The following is an 18248-nucleotide window of genomic DNA, read 5'->3' as shown; positions in this document are numbered from 1 at the left end:
AATTAAAGAGTACATTTTAGGGACACCTCGGTGTCTCGGTCGGTTGAGCATCTGACTCTTGATTTTGGCTCAGGTCATGATCCCAGCCAGGGTTGTGGAGTCGAGCCCTATGTTGGACTCTACTGAGCATGAAGCCTGCTTGGGATTCTCTCTCTGTCTCTCCCTCTGACCCTATCCTGCTTGCGCTCTTTCTCTCTCTCTTAAAACAAAAACAAAACAAGTAACATTTTATCCCCCAAAGTGGTAAACGGGTGTAGCCACAGATGCCCCCCTCTGCTCGACCCCAGCCTGACTGCCAGGCCCCAGCTCGGCTGTGAACCAGCCAGCCAGCTGGAGCGGAGAGAAGCAGGGAGGGACACACACACCTTCTCAAGAGTGACTGGCAGTGTGGGGGCTGTCCCCCCAGTGCCTCCAGCTCCACGGTGCCGTCCGCCCCTCCAGGTGCCACCTGGGTAGTTCTGAGGCGTGACCGTCCTCGGCTCAGGTGTGCGAGCCTGTCCACCACGGGCTGTGTGGGACCCTGTGCACCAGACCTGGGGTCTGACACCTACTGTGGGAAAGAACCCTCCGTTCTTATTTTCACGAGCCTCTAACTGTGATTTCGCGCTTTCTTCCATTATGAACGTGGGCCCCGTATTAGCTTCCTGGGGCTGCTGTAACTACGGACCCCAGGCGGGTGGCTTAAAACAACGGAAAGGTATCGTCTCACAGCTCTGGAGGCTGGAAGTCTGAGACGAAGGTGTGGGCAGGGGATGGTTCCTTCAGGGGCTGTGAGGGGGACTCTCCTCTGGGCCCTTCTTCTGGCTTCCGGTAGTTGCTGGCCATCTTGGCCTTCCTTGGCCTGTAGATGCATCACGCCGTCTCTGCCTACATCCTCACGTGGTGTTATCCCCGTGTGTGTCTGTTTCCAAATACCCCCTTCTCTAAAATAAAAAAAATTAAAAAAAATTTTTTTTAATGTTTATTTATGTCTGAGACAGAGACAGAGTATGAGCGGGGGAGGGGCAGAGAGAGAGGGAGACACAGAATCTGAAGCAGGCTCCGGGCTCCAAGCTGTCAGCACAGAGTCCGACATGGGGCTCGAACTCACAGACCACGAGATCATGACCTGAGCCAAAGTTGGACGCTCAACCGACTGAGCCACTCAGGCGCCCCAATAAAAAAAATTTTTTTAATGTTTATTCATTTTTTAAGAAAGAGAGAGAGACTGAGTGTGAGTGGGGAGAGGCCGAGAGAGAGGGAGGCACAGAATCTGAAGCAGGCTCCAGGCTCTGAGCTGCCCGCACAGAGGCCGACATGGGGCTCGAACTCACAGACTGCGAGATCATGACCTGAGCCAAAGTCGGATGCTTAACCGATTGACCCACCCAGGCGCCCCCAAATACCCCCTTTTCATAAGGACACGAGTTATAACTAGATGATGGCCCACGCTGATGACCTTATGGCGATTTGGTAAAGACCCTGTCTCCAAATGAGGTCACGTTCTGAGGTGCTGGCGGGGGGGCAGGACTCCCAACACCCCAATTTCTTTTATTTTCTTTAATTTTTTTTTTAACGTTTATTTATTTTTGAGACAGGGAGAGACAGAGCATGAACAGGGGAGGAGCAGAGAGAGGGAGACACAGAATCTGAAACAGGCTCCAGACTCTGAGCTGTTAGCACTGAGCCCGATGCAGGGCTCAAACTCACGGACCGCGAGATCATGACCTGAGCCAAAGTCGGCCGCTTAACCGACTGAGCCACCCAGGCGCCCCCCAACACCCCAATTTCAAGGGGCCACAAATCAGCCTGTAGCAGACACTGACCCACACAGCAGAGCCCGTGACTCTGTCTCTCCAAGAAATCACCCGTGATTTCACATCCCGTGATAGTAGTTGTAAAGGTTTCCAAATATGGGCACGGCTCCCGCTGCCTTCAAAATTGAGGCACTTATCAGACCTGGAGCCAGAAACTGTTGTCAGATGCTGCAATAAAGAAGTGCACACATCGCCCTGGTGCGCTTTCAAAGCTATTTTGGTGCATTTATTCCAACGTCGTTGATTTCCTTTGTAATCCTATTTGTTTGGAAGCTGCCAGCCAGGAGCGAGGCTCTCTGAGGGCCTTCTAGACCGCTCTGTCCGCTCTCCTTTGGCTTTGGGTCACCCCGTGAACAGGGCGCCCCTGCTTGTCTGTGACCGGAAGCACACTGGGCCCAATACTGCTGGCCAGTTGGAGCTCGAAGAGGAGTCGAGTTATGAGTCGATACTCTCAGAGGGCACCCTGGGATAAGACCCAGGACGGAAGTAATTACTGCCATGAAGTCAGAGCTTTCCAGCCATCCCGTGAGGCAGACGTCACGATCCCAGGTGGAGACAAAGACGCAGATCAGCAGCCTTGAAGTGTCCTGGGCCAAATTACGGCGCCCTGTTGATGGAACCAGACGTGAACACGATCTTCTGTTTCCAAATTCCTCGATGTTTCCATCCCAGCAGGCTGCCTGAAATGAACAAAAAGGGATTTTTAAAATCTGCTGTCTGGCATCTTAAGCTGACTTATAATGGGAAGTGGAGATGGTCCTGGCCTGGCAACGAATGAAATATTGTAGAATGTTGTAGAAACCGCACACTTTGATCAAGGAGCCTGTCTTCCTTGTCTGGGCAACTGGTAGGTTAAAGCAGCCGTCAACACTTGAGAGCTCCCAGAAAAAGCAAGCCCCAGGCTTCATTTCCTGGGGTCCTATTAATTCTATTTTTAATTTTCTGTAAGCTACCACGTTTTGACATCTTAAAAACAACAATGACAAAAATGCTTTCTGGATGGGGAGGGACTGCCCCCCCCAGGTTGAGTCAATTCTTAGGGATAAGGTAGGACCCAGCCAGGACCAGGTCTTGAATATGCAAACTAACCTGTCTAGAGTCACGGTCCTCTGCCCCCTGGCCCTTATGCCCCAGGAGACAAGATTCCTCTGCCTTAATCTTCCCATGGCCAGGTGCTGGGTATCTAGGGGCCATCCCCAGAGCTGGCTCCCAGAATTATTCAAACTAGCCAGTCCTAAGCTGTTCACCCTGTTGTGTGTATTGCCTTTACCACAAAAGGCTCAAACCTGTCTGTTGCTCCTGCTTCCTGACCAAAACCTGTGACCTTCCTGTGGCCCAGAATGACAAGCCATGTCTTTTGTTTCTGAGAAAACTGTAACATTAACATTTTCTTTCAATGACATTGACTTGTCCGGGTTGTCATTCATTCCTCTTTATAAATTAAGACCTGGGCACAAAACAGGTTTGTCCTGTGATACACTGGTCCGTGAAACATCCTGTGATGGTGGTGGTGGTGGTGGGGGTGGGAATCAATTTTGTGGCCAAATGAATTTGGGCTATGTTATAGAAGATCTCCCCTTTTCAGAGATTTATTTTTAATTAAAATTATTAAAAAATAATGGTGGTACAACTGACATACAGCAAAGTACACACGTCTTAACCCGTATGGCTCAGTGAAATTTTACATATGTCTACACCCATGTAAACCACTGCCCAGATCAAGAATAAAACCAGCTTTCCAGAAGGGTCCTCGTGCCCTCTCCTGGTTAATAATCCCTCCACCAAAGGTAACGACTATTCTGGCTTCTATCATCACTGATATATTTTGCCTGGTTTTGAGCTTCTTATCAGTGGAATCATTCAGAACATAACTTTCATGTCTGGCTCTTTTCATTCAGCATAATGTCTATCAGATTAATACATAGTGGGTATATATCAGAAGTTTGTATTTTTTAATGGCTGTGTCACATTTGATTGGCCCGTTCTGCTGTCCAAAGAAATTTTTAATTTACGTTTGTGCCTTTATCAATGTATTGTGTCTTGTCTCTATGTTCATTCTTTTTTGACTACTTCGTGAAAATGACTCTGGGCCCACAGTGACTTCTGTGCTGTCAGTGGGCCAGGCTGTGCCCTTGTCATGGAGGTCTGCATCTCAGGGCCGGGTTGGGAGACTGTCCTCAGGGTTTCTCCTCTGCTACAGGCAGTTCTGCTCCTTATATCTGCTGTTCCTGTGTTTTTAGAGATCTCTTTACTTCTTTTTTAAAATTTTTTTAATTAAAAAATTTTTAATGTTTATTTTTTGAGAGAGAGAGAGAGAGAGTTGGGGAGGGGCAGGGAGAGAGGGAGACAGAATCCGAAGCAGGCTCCAGGCTCTGAGCTGTCAGCACAGAGACCGACGTGGGACTCAAACTCACAAACCGGAGATCATGACCGGAGCCAAAGTCGGATGCTCCAACCGGCTGAGCCACCCAGGCGCCCCAGAGATCTCTGCTTCTTGCTAATGTCTTGTCACTCACATCCCTTGTTATAGGAACAATTCTTTATGTTAAACTTTCCCTTTGGATTACTGTGTGGCTTCTCTCTCCTGTTTGGACCCAGATGGATATCACAGGTTTTGGCACTAACGGGCAGCAATGTGTTCCGTGCGTTCTTGGCTATGCCCCATTTCTGTTGTGTCTGAGCTCGGGAGTTGTTTGCTGGGTCATGGCGTCCAGCTTTCCCTGCCGTAGATGCTGCCAGACGATTACGGCTTTCCGAAGTGTTTGTATTAATTTACACGCCCATTTCCTTTTAGTCATCCTCATGGGTGGCTGTGGTACTTGTGGTTTCATTTGCATTTCCCTAATGACTAATGATGTACTTCCTTGGGTTTTGGCCATTTGGATGTCTTCTTTTGTGAAATACCTGTTCACAATTCATTTTTTTTTAATTGTGGGGTTTTTTTGTTTGTTTTTGTGGTTTTCTTGTTGATTCATAGCAGTTCTTGACAGAGTCTAGATAATAGTTCTTTGTCACATCAATGTATGGCAGATATGTTCTCCCATTCTGTGGCTTGCTTTTGAACTCTCTTGATGGTATCTTTTTTTTTATGGTATCTCTTGAAGTTCCATTCATCACCCCTTTCCTTTTAGATCGAGGAGGTCCTCTCCTGCCTGCCCCCCCCCGCGCCCCCACTCCCGCCCCAGCCCAGTCCATTAAACTTGATTTTGCAGATGTTTTCCTGCCCTTGGGGATGGATTTCCATTCCGTTTGTCTTCAGGCCCTGTAGCCTTAGGTCAGGAGTTTTACCCACCTGGCCTGGGAAGGGACCCTCCACATGACTGTCCGTTAAGATGCTGACTCCTGGGCTCCCCGCAGACAGCCTTTCCCTGCCCTAAAGGCCCTTGATGTGCTGTTACTTGCTTATTCCCTTGTAATTTGAATGTGCCCAGGGTCTAACCTGTGCACAGCCCTGTACAGTATTAGGAGGGCACACCCCTGGCCCTCTGGGCACACCAGCCCAGGAGGAACACAGCTGCCCCAGCCTGGAGTTGTAGTGATACCTACAGAGGAGGCCGTGGAGGGCAGGAGGCGGAGAAGGGAGGGAGGGACCTGCCGCCTTCTGGCTTGCCTTGATCTATAATTCATGCACAATACTGATCTACTCCAGTTCCCAGGCTCTGTGTCTGTGTCTGTAGCGCTCATAGGTTGAAAGAGCAGAGCCGGGGACCCAGAATCTGCTAAATAAAGTGCTGTTCCGTTACTGACTGGATAGCTGGGCCACGCGGACTGGTCCCGGTGGGTTTTGAAGGTGGGGCTTCCACAGCAGAGCAGTTGTTTGTTCTTGGCTCTGTCCATGGAGCTGCTTTATGCTAAGGGTTCCCTCCTCTCAGCCAGACTGTGAGGGGCAGAACCTGGGGGATATGTATTTCCTTTGCTTGAAACGTGGTGTTCCAGCCTCTGTTCCTTATTGATGCTGGGTGCCCTCCGGTGGAAGGTTGGATTCACGGTTCTTTCCTTTTCTTTCTTTTTTAATTTTTTATTTATTTTATTTATTTTATTTTTTAATTTTTTTTTTTCAACGTTTATGTATTTTTGGGACAGAGAGAGACAGAGCATGAACGGGGGAGGGGCAGAGAGAGAGGGAGACACAGAATCGGAAACAGGCTCCAGGCTCCGAGCCATCAGCCCAGAGTCCGACGCAGGGCTCGAACTCACGGACCGTGAGATCGTGACCTGGCTGATCGGACGCTTAACCCACCAAGCCACCCAGGCGCCCCTTCTTTCTTTTTTTAAAAAAAATTTTAATGTTTATTTATTTTTGAGAGAGAGACAGAGTACAAGCAGGGGAAGGGGAAGGGGAAGAGAGAGAGGGAGACACAGAATTTGAAGCAGGCTCCAGGCTCCGAGCTGTCAGCACAGAGCCCGACACGGGGCTCAACTCACGAACCGCGAGATCATGACCTGAGCTGAAGTCAGATGCTCAACCGACTGAGCCACCCAGGCGCCCTGATCCTTTCACCATTCCACTCAGGTGCTTTTTTTGTCTTGCTCCCTGCAGAAAGACATTTTGCCGACAGGAGCACTGAGTTGAGAATAGATCGATTTCTTCCCTGTGTTAAATTCTGTAAGCCTCAGCCACAGACTCTTACGTAGGAGGTCAGTTTTCAGCATGAGGAAATGGACCCAAACTGACTTGTGAGTCCACCGCGTCCCCTTACTGAGCTCCCGGTGCTGTCCTAGCGCCTCAGGCCCAGCAGGCTTCTTGGGTATTTGCATGCTGTTATTGTTGTCGACAGGTGAACCAGGCGGCAGAGTTTGTCTTGGTCGCACCCACTTTGCAGATAAGAAAAGTGAGGCTGGAGTGGGGGGGCGCCCAATGCTCCTCAAGGTCACCTGGGTAGTTGGTAATGTGGTTCTGTCTGGCACGGCCGACGTAATGGGGAGGGGCTGCTGGCGAGGCATGACTGATTTGAATGGCGCTATTCTTTTTGTCTTTTCCTCATAGTGACTCTCGAGGATGAGAATCCGCATTTTGGACGAACGAAGTGAGTCCGGAACCTGACCGTGCCCCTTGGCACTCACTGACAGCTCTTTGGCAAGTTGCCTCCCGGAATCTACCCCGTGGCTTAGCTTTCAAGCCAGAGGGTCTGTCGGAGCCAGGAGAAAGTGAGTGATTTCCTTTCTTTTTTTTTTTTTTTTTAAACGTTTATTTATTTTTGAGACAGAGAGAGACAGAGCATGAACAGGGGAAGGTCAGAGAGAGGGAGACACAGAATCTGAAACAGGCTCCAGGCTCCGAGCTGTCAGCACAGAGTCCGACGCGGGGCTCGAACTCACGGACCGCGAGATCATGACCTGAGCCGAAGTCGGCCGCTTAACCGACTGAGCCACCCAGGCGCCCCGTGTGATTTCCTTTCTTAATGTTACAACATTAACACGGGTGGTCCTGGATTTGCTGACAATGACAGAGATGAGTGGGCACAAGACGAAAGAATCAGGACATTGAAAGAAGTCACCTAAAAAAGTAAAACCAGCACCTCTAGCAGGGACAGAACCAAGGTATGGTATCCCCCACCCCCCCCCCCCGCCTTCTCTGAGGTTTTGTGTTGCAAGGTGTCAGTCACCCGCGGTCAACCGCTGTCCCCAAGCCGATGGTCCCCGTTCTGACCTCTCATCAGAAGGTCAGCAGCAGCCTAGCACAACGTCACCCGCCTGCCTCGCTCACCTCATCACATCACACAGGCATTTTGTCACCTCCCATCATCCCAAGGAGGGTGAGGACAGCACAGTTAGATATTGAGAGAGAGACCACATTCACATAACTTTTATTACAGTGTATGATTAAAACTGCTCTATTGGATTGTTCATTACTGCCGTTAATCTCTTACTGTGCCTAATTTAAAAATTAGCAAGTTACAGGAACGAGGGTTCAGCACTGTGCTCAGTGTCAGGCACCTGCTAGGGGTCTTGGAAGGTAGCCTCCCGGGTAAGGCGGGGGGAGCAAAGTTGTACGGATCACAACATTGGTCTTGCTTCTTTCTGGGCGTGGTAGGATGGTGCTTGACTCCGTCAGAGAAGAATGCAGATGGTTTGTACGTTGAGACCTAGAACACGTGGGTTCCAGTCTCACAGGTTCTCTGGCTGGATTTCGTTATGGAGTCCGGGACGGGCAGAGCTAGAAGGAACCAGTGGGAGATCTGATCCCGTGAGTTAGAGGGGGAGTCTGAGAGCCCCATGGGCGGAGGGCGGGCTGGCCCGGAGCGCTGTGCTCCGGCCTCACGCTCTGGAGTGGACGACCCTGTCGGGCATCCATGCTCACTGCTGACGCACGGCTCTCCACCTGTGCAACGAGACCCCAGCGTCTCTGTCTTCCCCCCGCTAAGCCTCCCGGGGCAGGGCTAAGCACGCTGGCCTCCTTTTGAGGTCTGACGACTCCACTTTGCTCCTTTCAGATGGCTTTTGTGAAGATGCGACTGGTGTATGTCTCGCTGGTGGTCCTGGGAGCCCTCTGTTTGTATTTTAGCATGTACAGTCTGACTCCTTTTAAAGGCGAGCCGTTTGTTTTCAAGAAAGAAAGAGGGAGCTTCCTTCAGCTCCCAGATATCAACTGCAGGCAGGACCCCCCTTTCCTTGTCCTGCTGGTGACCTCCTCCCACGAACAGTTGTTGGCTCGCACGGTCATCCGGAACACGTGGGGGAAAGAAAAGAACGTGAGTGGCAAGCAAATAAAAACGTTCTTCCTCCTGGGAGCCACGGCCAACAAGGACCTGTCGATACTGGTGGCACAGGAGAGCCAGCAGCATCGCGACATTATCCAGAAGGACTTCATGGACGCCTACTTCAACTTGACCCTGAAGACCATGATGGGCATAGAGTGGATTCACCGCTTCTGTCCTCAGGCGGCTTTTGTGATGAAAACGGACTCCGACATGTTCGTCAACGTGTACTACCTGACCGAGCTGCTTCTGAAGAAAAACAGAACCACCCGGTTTTTCACCGGCTTCTTAAAACTGAACGAGTTTCCCATTAGGGACAAGCACAACAAGTGGTTTGTCAGTAAGTACGAATACCCGTGGGACAAGTACCCGCCCTTCTGCTCGGGCACCGGCTACGTGTTCTCCAGCGATGTCGCGGGTCAGGTGTACAACGTCTCGGAGAGCGTCCCGTTCATTAAGCTGGAAGACGTCTTCGTGGGGCTCTGCCTCGCCAAACTGCAAATCAGGCTGGAGGAACTTCACTCCGAGCAGACCTTCTTCCCAAACGGGTTACGCTTTTCCACGTGTCGTTTTAAGAAGATCGTGGCCTGCCATTTCGTCAAGCCTCACCACATGCTGAGCTATTGGCAGGCTCTGGAAAATTCTCTGGGGGAAGAGTGCCCAGCTGAATGAGGAGAGCCCGGGGGCACCCGTGGACACACGTCAGATAGCTTTGGAAGATCTTGGGTGGCACTGCTGAGGATCGACGTGGGGGTAGGGGGGGAGCGAGGAGGGGGGGAGAGGCAGGGGAGGGTGATCTCCTCCACGTCTGAACCAGCACGTGAGCCTGAGAGAAACCGCTCGGTGCCCAAGCAGTAACAGATGCCATCTCCTGAGTACCTACGCTGTTGCACTAAGCATGTGATGCACGCCCACGTCTTCCCATTTGCAGGGGCCGTCTCCACACTGCGTCCCCACTGCGTCCCCCTCTGACACACAGGAATCAGCAGCGTGCGGAGGCACAGGGCCTCGTCCCAAGGCTCCCGGCCAGTGAACGTTGGGGCAGCGATGAAAAATCCAGCACCGTTGGAACTCAGGTACAGCCAACGACTGGGTCGGCCCCTCCGTCCCGGAGAGACGCCTGCTGCTGACGCCCTTCAGCCCCTTTGTAGAGTCCCCTCCGCCTCTGCTCCTAATCCTTGTGCTTTTAGTGCTGGCACTGGGGCGAAGCAGCGTGCCCCCAGATCCTTAATTCTCTGCGGTGGGTCCAGCTGGACCCCGAGTCCCCGTGAGCGTCTCGGCCCTCCGCTCACGGCAGAACGAGAGCATCCCAGGCAAGAGCCCCTCAGAAACCGCCATCCCTAGATGGAAGATTCGGCTTAGAAATGGCTGCAGAGTCGGCCTGTGGTGCAGATTCTTGGCCGCGCTGCCGACCTCCCCCAGGGCGTCTGTTTGTTGCGGATGCCCCTGGTCTGTCGGGGTTCCCACGGGAGGGCAGCGGGGCTCAAGGCTCGGCCTGGGAAGGACTCTGGGAGCTTTCCTGGGAATTCAGGTGGGTTTAAGTCAAGATGTCCTCAAGGACCCCCTGGGACACCGAGCGCTGAAGGCACTCTGGTCAGGAGGGGCTGTCTTCCTGTGCCTGCTTGGCACACCCAACCCCAGCTCATCTTTGGATTTCTCAGATGGCCAAGGAACGAAGGAGTTTGCGGAGGACTTCATCCTTCGACTCTTTCCTGCCTGGACGTTTGCAGGGGCCCGTTCTGCGGGCCGCGGACGCGAGGCGCTGCTGTGCAGAGGGGTCTCAACCGCGTTTGGCCGCCATTGATTGCTCGCAGAGTCACCTTGCTCCTGGTTGTGGGAATAACTGGGTTTTGTTTTTTACCTTATCCGATTTGACTTTACCAGCACTCAAAGCCAAGGCCCCATGTGGCCGCGTAACTCACAAACGTTGGACTAAGCTCCTACCTGAGCTCAGGAAGAGGTATTTGCCGCAAAACGGCCGTGGCGATGTTAGCTTGCAGGTCGAGGTGTGGCATCCTAGTTTGCAACCGCATTTGTTATATCTGGACGAGTCGTTGCTTCGCGGATGTGTTTCCTTACCCTGGCTGATCTGAGCGTGCCGGGTCGTGTTCGGAAAACGCTCTTTCCCAGGTGGGAAAATCGGGGACTGAGCTCATTTTTTTGAAGCCCGGATTTTGCCAGAGCCTGGGTCCTGCAGAATGGGTTGCCCCTGATTCGGAAGGTGATGGTGGGTGGGTGTTGAGGGTGAAGCAGTTCGTCTGGCGGTAGGGCTGTGTTTGTGCCCAGATGTCCACCTTGTCTGGTGTGCGTGACTGTGTGGCTCCTGGGCTGGGTGGGTGAGGTGTGGCTGACTCAGGATCTGGACTTCTCTGCATCAGCCTGCAGCTCAGCCATGGCGGCCGTGAGCACAGGTGTGGCTGTGTTACCCAAGTCGTATTCTTGGGCCCAACAATGATAGAAATGAGGCCGGACCCAAAGGTGAAAGGCACGGGAAACAGCTTGAGCTGAAGGAGACATAGCACCAAGAGAGCGGTCATGCTGGCCTCCCTGGACAAAGGGGAGGCCCTGCTTATATAGAGAAAGATCCCCCCCAGTGTTCCCACTCCAGTCCCTTACGTTACTAAGGGACAGAAAAGTGCCTCGTCCTGATTGGCCGATACTGGCAGGCCACCCGGTAGCTGGTGTTTTCGGACCCAGGGTCTTTTGGGTTTCCAGAGCTTCTGGCTTGCTCCTGGGTTGACAGGATATGGCCAAAGCTGTTGTTTTTAGTCTTGCTTGGGTGGGGTCGTCTCCTGGTTCTGCTCTGAGAGAGAAGCAGCTTAGTAATAACAGCCGACAAGAATGCCCCAGGTGCATAGCGTTTTTCATTTGGGGCTTGGTCCTATGGTCCCTGATGGTCTTCTGTCCCTCCTGAGAGATTTTATCCTCCTCTTTTTTTTTTTTTTTTATATTTTTAACTTTTAAAATTTATTTTTGAGAGAGAGAGGCAGAGCAAGACAGAGCATGAACAGGGGAGGAGCAGAGACAGAGGGAGACACAGAATCCGAAGCAGACTCCAGGCTCTGAGCTGTCAGCACAGAGCCTGACGTGGGGCTCGAACCCACGAACCGTGAGATCATGACCTGAGCTGAAGTCAGATGCTTAATCGACGGAGCCCCCCAGGTGCCCCTCATCCTCCTTACTCTTTTTTTTTTTTTAATTTTTTTTTTCAACGTTTATTTATTTTTGGGACAGAGAGAGACAGAGCATGAACGGGGGAGGGGCAGAGAGAGAGGGAGACACAGAATCGGAAACAGGCTCCAGGCTCTGAGCCATCAGCCCAGAGCCCGACGCGGGGCTCGAACTCACGGGAGATCGTGACCTGGCTGAAGTCGGACGCTTAACCGACTGCGCCACCCAGGCGCCCCTCATCCTCCTTACTCTTAAGGGGAACATGGATCGAGTTCTCAATCTTCTTCTTTTTTTAAAAAAAAATTTTAGTGTTTTATTTATTTTTGAGAGAGAGACAGGGTGTGAACAGGGGAGGGACAGAGAGAGAGGGAGACACAGAATCTGAAGCAGGCTCCAGGCTCCAAGCTGTCAGCACAGAGCCTGACACGGGTCTCGAACCCGTGAACCTTGAGATCGTGACCTGAACCGAAGCCCGACGCTCAACCAACTGAGCCACCCAGGCACCCCTCAATCTTTTTTATCTACTTCCTGCTCATCAAGGGCAGAGACCCCGCCTATCACTGGAGGTCATGCAGATGTCTTGCTATCTGATCTAACACTGATACGGAAACATGGTCCCCAGTCGGTGTGGACTTGAATCCCCATGCGAGCATCAGCTTGTTGTAGTCTGGAGGACGCACATTGGACAAATGAATTAAAGAGGCGTGGCCCAAATAGAAGCAGCAGTAAAATAGCCCAAGGAGAGGCAAGAGACAGGTAACACTTGGCGGGTGGAGCCCCAGATGGCTTGAGCCTGGGGTTCTTAAAATGATGTAGCCAAGAGGCCAGATGGAGGGTGATGTTACCCCTTTGTTCCCCGTCTCTGAAAACAGTGTAGAATGTTGAATGTAGAATGTAGAACATTGATGTAGAAACATCAGGATGTATTTGCAATAGCACATTTCTCTGCTTGTTCAGCCAGTAAATTGTCTAAGGCTAATTGGTGCTCTGAGACCATGGAAGCCATTGAGTCTGATGATGTTTAGATAAGTATAAATTCCTGTCGGGTTCCAGCCACCACTGCGGACACAGTGGCTGTGACATTTTGTGTGACAGCACTGCTTCAAATTAGTCCCCCGGCTAGTCCTGTCACGAGTCTCACCAAGGTGACTGTTACAGCAATCAGCAGTCCTACAGCTCGCCTGGACTTCGTGGTGAGAGCTGAGTGTCATTAGGGTTATTGGAGAATATTTTAATATTTTCAGGGCGAGGTGCGACACATCCCACAGCTCAGTCACTGCTAATATTATTGGTATTGTGACATTGAAGTGGCGTCCCCTTCCCATCTACCATTCCTAGGAACACCGTTCCTTTAGCCAGACACAGCAGCCTTGGGGAGGGATTGGTGGGGACTGAGGGGTGAGTGGCTGTGAGGCACCCACAGGGAGTTCTTGTCATCATCTGGGTCGCCATCACCAGGGGTCCAGGGCATCTGTGGCCTTGTGTGACAGTCCGGGTAACTGTGCCACCAGAGCCATATCTCCTGGATCTTATCTCCAGGGCTGTGTTTGAGTTGGGGGTCATATTTCTGCACATAAAGGGGGTCAGGGCTGGGGGTGGGGTGGGGTTAAGTGCACCTTTTGGTGAGCATAAGATGGGAGCTAAGTAGGCCGGCTCCGTGGGCAGTCAGAGTATAGATGGAGGGCCTATGAGGATCTCAAGAGGTGTCATGTGGGGACAACCTGGGATCTACCTTGGTACATCAGGTTATGGCTGAGGGATTAAAGCATTTTGTTGTCATCAGGTCAGTGGGCATCAGGTGGGTGTGGAGGACTGGGCTTGTGTGAGATTTACCGGTTCTGTAAACGGGGTGGGTTTGGACCCAGGACCACTGTGCGGGGTAGACCCCCCTCCCCGCCAAACATCTTTATGTGCCTCTCCATGGATCTGTTGGTGACATACCCAGCAGTGGGATAAATTTCTGATGTGGTCTGAGACCATGGTTTTAGTAATTTGGAACAAAGAATTTTCTTCCCATTTTCCCACATCTTGCTTACACCGTATTACTATTAACAAAGACCTAAAGCACCAGGACCAGAAGGGACGTGGTTAGTTGTTGTTGTCGTTGTTGCTGTTGTTACTGTGAATCCTAGCAAGGACACAACAGACCCAGAACCACCCCAGGAAATGTTAGGCTAGACCGGACCCTCTCCCCAGCAGGGGTGAGCACTGGAGAAACTCAGGGGGGCTGCGTTAAATCCTTGTGAGCCGGACCCAGCTGGGTATTCCTGCAGCCCTGCAGCGGAGGGAGTGGCCAGGACTATACGGTAGGGTCCTTCCCATCTGGATTGGAGTTGGTCTGGCAAGATTTTATTGCCACATTCCCGTCTGGCCTCTTGAGTCTTGGCTTCGGTTAACCTGAAAATGAAATAGCCCCCCTCCCCCCCCCCCCCCCCCCCGCCGCCGGCTCCCACAACCACCTGTTGCTTGGGAGGGACTTGGGCAGCCCCAACTAGCCCCAGTAGCCTTTTCTGTCCTCCAACAGAAAGCCTCTCCCCAACCGGTAAAAACGTCTGCACACGCAGGGAGATATTAACCAGCCATTGGAGGCGTCTGAGTAACATCCATGCCTGTCTGTCCGGGAACGCGGGGTCCGCCTCCGGGTGTGTTCATGACGTCATCTTGCCAGCCGGTGAGCGTAGGAAGCTCTGTGACAGTGTGAATTAGGAAGCAAAGCGATGCTTCTCCAGTGACACCCGACGTTTAGTTTTGCGCTGGGACCCAGGGGAGCCGGGACGGTGTCTTGGCTCGCGCACATCCAGAAAAGAGTGACTGTGGTGTGCCCTGTTTTCCAGGTGCCGAGATGAGGGTGATATTACATGCACTGTCCCCTTAAATGCTGGAGGCAGCTCTCTGGGGAGAGGGTGCCAGCAGGGGCCCTGCTTTGCAGACGAGGAAGCCCAGGCAGCGGGGAGCAGCTCGTGTGAGCTGCAGAGTAGCGGAATCAGGCTGTGACCCCCTGGGCGGGCGTCCCAGGCAGGAGCCCGTGGTGTGGGCTGCACGTCCCTGCTCGCCCTGTGCACCCCTCCACACGCCCACCCGCAGGTGTCTGAACCCTGGCCCCCGCCTTCCTCCGGGACCGGGCTGTGTGGCCCCAGCCCCAGTGCTCTTGCACTTGATTCCAGCCCTTCCCCGCGTCCTGGGGTGCAGGACTCCTGCGCGGGGTCCCCCTCTGCCGGGTCACCCCATATGCACACAGGCGTGCTGTCATTTGCATCTTAAAAGCTCGTCAACAGCCTTCCTTGACACCCTCTTTCCCTCCAGCGAGGGCTCCCTTTCTGTTCCCTCTGCAGCCCCACCCGCAGGGAGTTCTGCGTGGTCTTACACTTCTTCCCTCCTGCTCTTTCTGAATCAGATGTTGGGTCCCCTCCACCAGGCGGTCCTCTCCGAGGACCTGTGTTGCTGGTCCGGGCTGGGTTCTGGGTCCTCGTGTGGCCTGACCGCACAAGCTGTTCTCGGTGGGGTTGGCTCACGTCTCCCCAGCTTCCAGGACGCGTGGTGCTCTTGGTTCTCCCCCATGCTGGCGCCTCCTGTCCCATCTACTGTGCTCGTCCGCTGCTGGCTGTACCTTCAGACTGTATCCAGAAGCCCACCTCTTCCCACCGCCTCTCTGCCGCCCCCTGCCCAAGCCCCGCCCCTCGCACCTGCCTGCCTCCTTCCTGCAGCGGCTCCCGCCTGCTCTCTCTCGGGTCCCACCACTGCGTCCTGTGGGTCTGCTCCCAAAACGGCTTCCAGAGCACCCTTCTTCGAAAATACAGATCAGAGCATCTCCTGGTCTGCTCAGAGCCCTCCAGAGGCTCCCCATCTCTGAGTAAAAGCCACATCTTTAATATTGTCATCTGCCTTTATTCCTTAATTTTGTCCCTTCACACTCTCCCCTTCCTGCCACTGTAGCCTCCGGGAGCACCACCCTTCTAGCAACACTGACCTTCTTGCCTTTCCTGGGACATCACAGATGGATTCCACCAACCTCAGGGCCTTTGCACTGGTGTTCCTTCTGCCAGGATCACCCTCTCCCCAGAGGGTCTCATGACTCACTCCTTTGCCTCCTTCAAGCCTTTGGTCAGATATCACCTTCTTAGCGAGGCTTACCTGGACCAGCTTACAAGAAATTGCAGCTTGCCCCCCGCCCCCGCCACGCCCCCTTACCTTGTGTTATTTTTCCCCACCGCACTTACCAATTTCTAACAGAGTATATAATATCTATGTATTATGATTATCTATTTTGTTTATTGTTTATATTTCAACCCACTTTAAGGAAAGCTCTCTGCAGGCATAGATCTTTGTTTTCCTCACTGATGCACCTTAAAACTTTAGCACAGCTCCTGGCACATAGTAGATACTCAGCAAATATTTGTTGAATGGAACTGAAATGGCCTTTATTGAAGTGGTTTTAGAGGGGGCAGGAGAGCCTAGACTGGAAGGCGGATGGTTTCTAAAGACTTTTTAAAAATTTTTTAAATGTTTTTTATTTGTTGAGAGAGACAGAGAGAGAGAGAGAGAGAGAGTGGGGGAGAGGCAGAGAGAGAGGGAGACACAGAGTCTGAAGCGGGCTCCAAGCTCTGAGCTGTCAGCACAGAGCCCGATGCGGGGCTCGAACTCACGAACTGTGAGATCATGACCTGAGCCGAAATCAAGAGTCTGTCGCTTAACCACCCAGGAGCCCCTGGAAGGTGGAGGACTTCTGAAGCACGGCCAACACCGTGGCTCCTGGCGAATCGGTAGATGAGGAAAGGGGTGCACTTTTTAAATAATTTGTTTATTTTTTAATTGACACCCAAGTTAGTTAGCATCTAGTGCAACAATGATTTCAGGAGTAGATTCCTTAAGGCCCCTTACTCCTTTGGCCCATCCCCCCTCCCACACCCCCTCCAGCAACCCTCTGTTTGTTCTCCATATTTTTTTTTTTAATTTTTTTTTTCCAACGTTTATTTATTTTTGGGACAGAGAGAGACAGAGCGTGAACGGGGGAGGGGCAGAGAGAGAGAGGGAGACACAGAATCGGAAACAGGCTCCAGGCTCCGAGCCATCAGCCCAGAGCCCGACGCGGGGCTCGAACTCACGGACCGCGAGATCGTGGCCTGGCTGAAGTCGGACGCTCAACCGACTGCACCACCCAGGCGCCCCTGTTCTCCATATTTAAGAGTCTCTTGTGTTTGGTCCCTCTCCCTGTTTTTATATTATTTTTGCTTCCCTTCCCTTATGTTCATCTGTCTTGTCTCTTAAATTCCTCATGTGAGTGAAGTCCTATGATTTTTGCCTTTCTCTGACTAATTTCACTTAGCATAATACCCTCCAGTTCCATCCACGTAGTTGCAAATGGCAAGATTTCATTCTTTTTGATTGCCGAGTAATACTCCATTGTGTGTATACACCACATCTTCTTTATCCGTTCATCCATCGATGGACATTTGGGCTCTTTCCATACTTTGGCTATTGTTGATAGTGCTGCTATAAACATGGGGGTGCATGTGTCCCTTTGAAACAGCACCCCTGTATTGAAAGGGGTGCACTTTTATTGCAGACTGTGGCCTGAAAACCTAGAAGTGTTTCTTGACTTCATGTCCCCACTTCTCCATAGCAGAAGGCCTCAGACAGGTAGGACCTGTAGGGAGGTGGGACCTATGGCAGGTAGGACCCTACGATGCACTCAGTGTGCCTGCCCTCCAGCCCCCACGTGCCAGCCTTGTCTCACCTGCCACCCTCTTGACACCCCCCTTCCACCTCTTTTCATGATTATAGAAATCTGCCTTTTTTCCTCAACTTTTAGTCCCAGAAAACAATTAACCAAATTGTCAGAAAACACACACGGGACGACCGATGTGACTTTTCAGTGCTGTTGTTTCCTGTGTGTAAATAACTACATACGTGGCAATCTTTGGGACGCTGAAAACCACACTTGGCCAGTATTGGAGGGCGTTTTTCAAAACCAGAACTCCGCAGCACCGTCCACTCTCTTGAGCTGTGTGGGTCAATTGTGGACTCGGGATTGCCACTGCTTGGCGTCCCGGGGCCTGGCCGGCTCACGGAAGAGGAATGTGGATGGCCCAGGAAGGTTGTCCCCGGACTCCTGCACCTCACGAATCTGTTTTGATCCCGCGGAACGGGCTTAGTTGCTGAAAGCCGGCCGTGGCTGAGGGGGCAGTTTCCTGGTCAACAAACCTGTTGCATACATTTCAGGGACCGTGTTTAATAACAGGAGACTAGAGTTTAACTCACTACCTGCCGGTTGAACTAGGAAACCACACCAATGCTGTGATGGAATAAATCATCCTAATGTGACAGCAACAGAAATTGTAGGGCATCTTAATTTTACAAACTATAATACCTGCCATTTGTTAAGTTTCTGAACGTTGTTCCCTTGCCCTCCAGACTCGGAGAATCTACGGTGAATCACGTCAGTCATTTGGGTGGAAAGGCTGATACCACTGCCACTTGGCGACGAGGGGACTTTTTTTTTTTTTAATTTTTTTTTTAATGTTTATTTATATTTGAGACAGACAGAGACAGAGCATGAACAGGGGAGGGGCAGAGAGAGGGAGAC

The 18248-nt window shown here is 51.9% G+C and overlaps 2 protein-coding genes across 5 annotated transcripts in view; both read left to right on the top strand.

Moving 5' to 3' along the window:
• Positions 1 to 11520, top strand: part of B3GALT5 (beta-1,3-galactosyltransferase 5) — a 40486-nt gene extending 28966 nt beyond the window's left edge. For 2 of the 3 annotated variants that reach the window (XM_045501339.1, XM_045501338.1), the window contains 2 exons: positions 6784 to 6944; positions 8231 to 11520. In XM_045501339.1, the coding sequence (XP_045357295.1) occupies positions 8231 to 9166 (936 nt within the window). In that variant the 5' untranslated portion in view covers positions 6784 to 6944 and the 3' untranslated portion in view covers positions 9167 to 11520. Of the gene's footprint in view, positions 1 to 6783; positions 6945 to 7188; positions 7338 to 8230 lie in introns of those variants that run through there. The other variant, XM_045501341.1, reaches the window with a different exon arrangement.
• Positions 11521 to 12078: 558 nt separating this feature from the next.
• On the top strand, positions 12079 to 16239 carry LOC123610563. 2 transcript variants are annotated; one of them, XM_045501336.1, is made up of 2 exons: positions 12079 to 14672; positions 14706 to 16239. In XM_045501336.1, the coding sequence occupies exons 1-2, from the start codon at positions 14541 to 14543 to the stop codon at positions 15513 to 15515; spliced, it is 942 nt and encodes a 313-aa protein (XP_045357292.1). In that variant the 5' UTR covers positions 12079 to 14540; the 3' UTR covers positions 15516 to 16239. The 2 variants fall into 2 exon arrangements, with proteins under 2 accessions (XP_045357292.1, XP_045357293.1); XM_045501337.1 differs by having other exon boundaries at positions 12079 to 14678; positions 14712 to 16239.
• Positions 16240 to 18248: the final 2009 nt, after the last annotated feature.

This window comes from Leopardus geoffroyi, chromosome C2, assembly GCF_018350155.1.
Source record: "Leopardus geoffroyi isolate Oge1 chromosome C2, O.geoffroyi_Oge1_pat1.0, whole genome shotgun sequence".
In the NCBI taxonomy this organism is placed as follows: domain Eukaryota; kingdom Metazoa; phylum Chordata; class Mammalia; order Carnivora; family Felidae; genus Leopardus; species Leopardus geoffroyi.
Note: the sequence above shows the minus strand (reverse complement) of the source record. Positions and strands in the feature narration are given on the sequence as shown.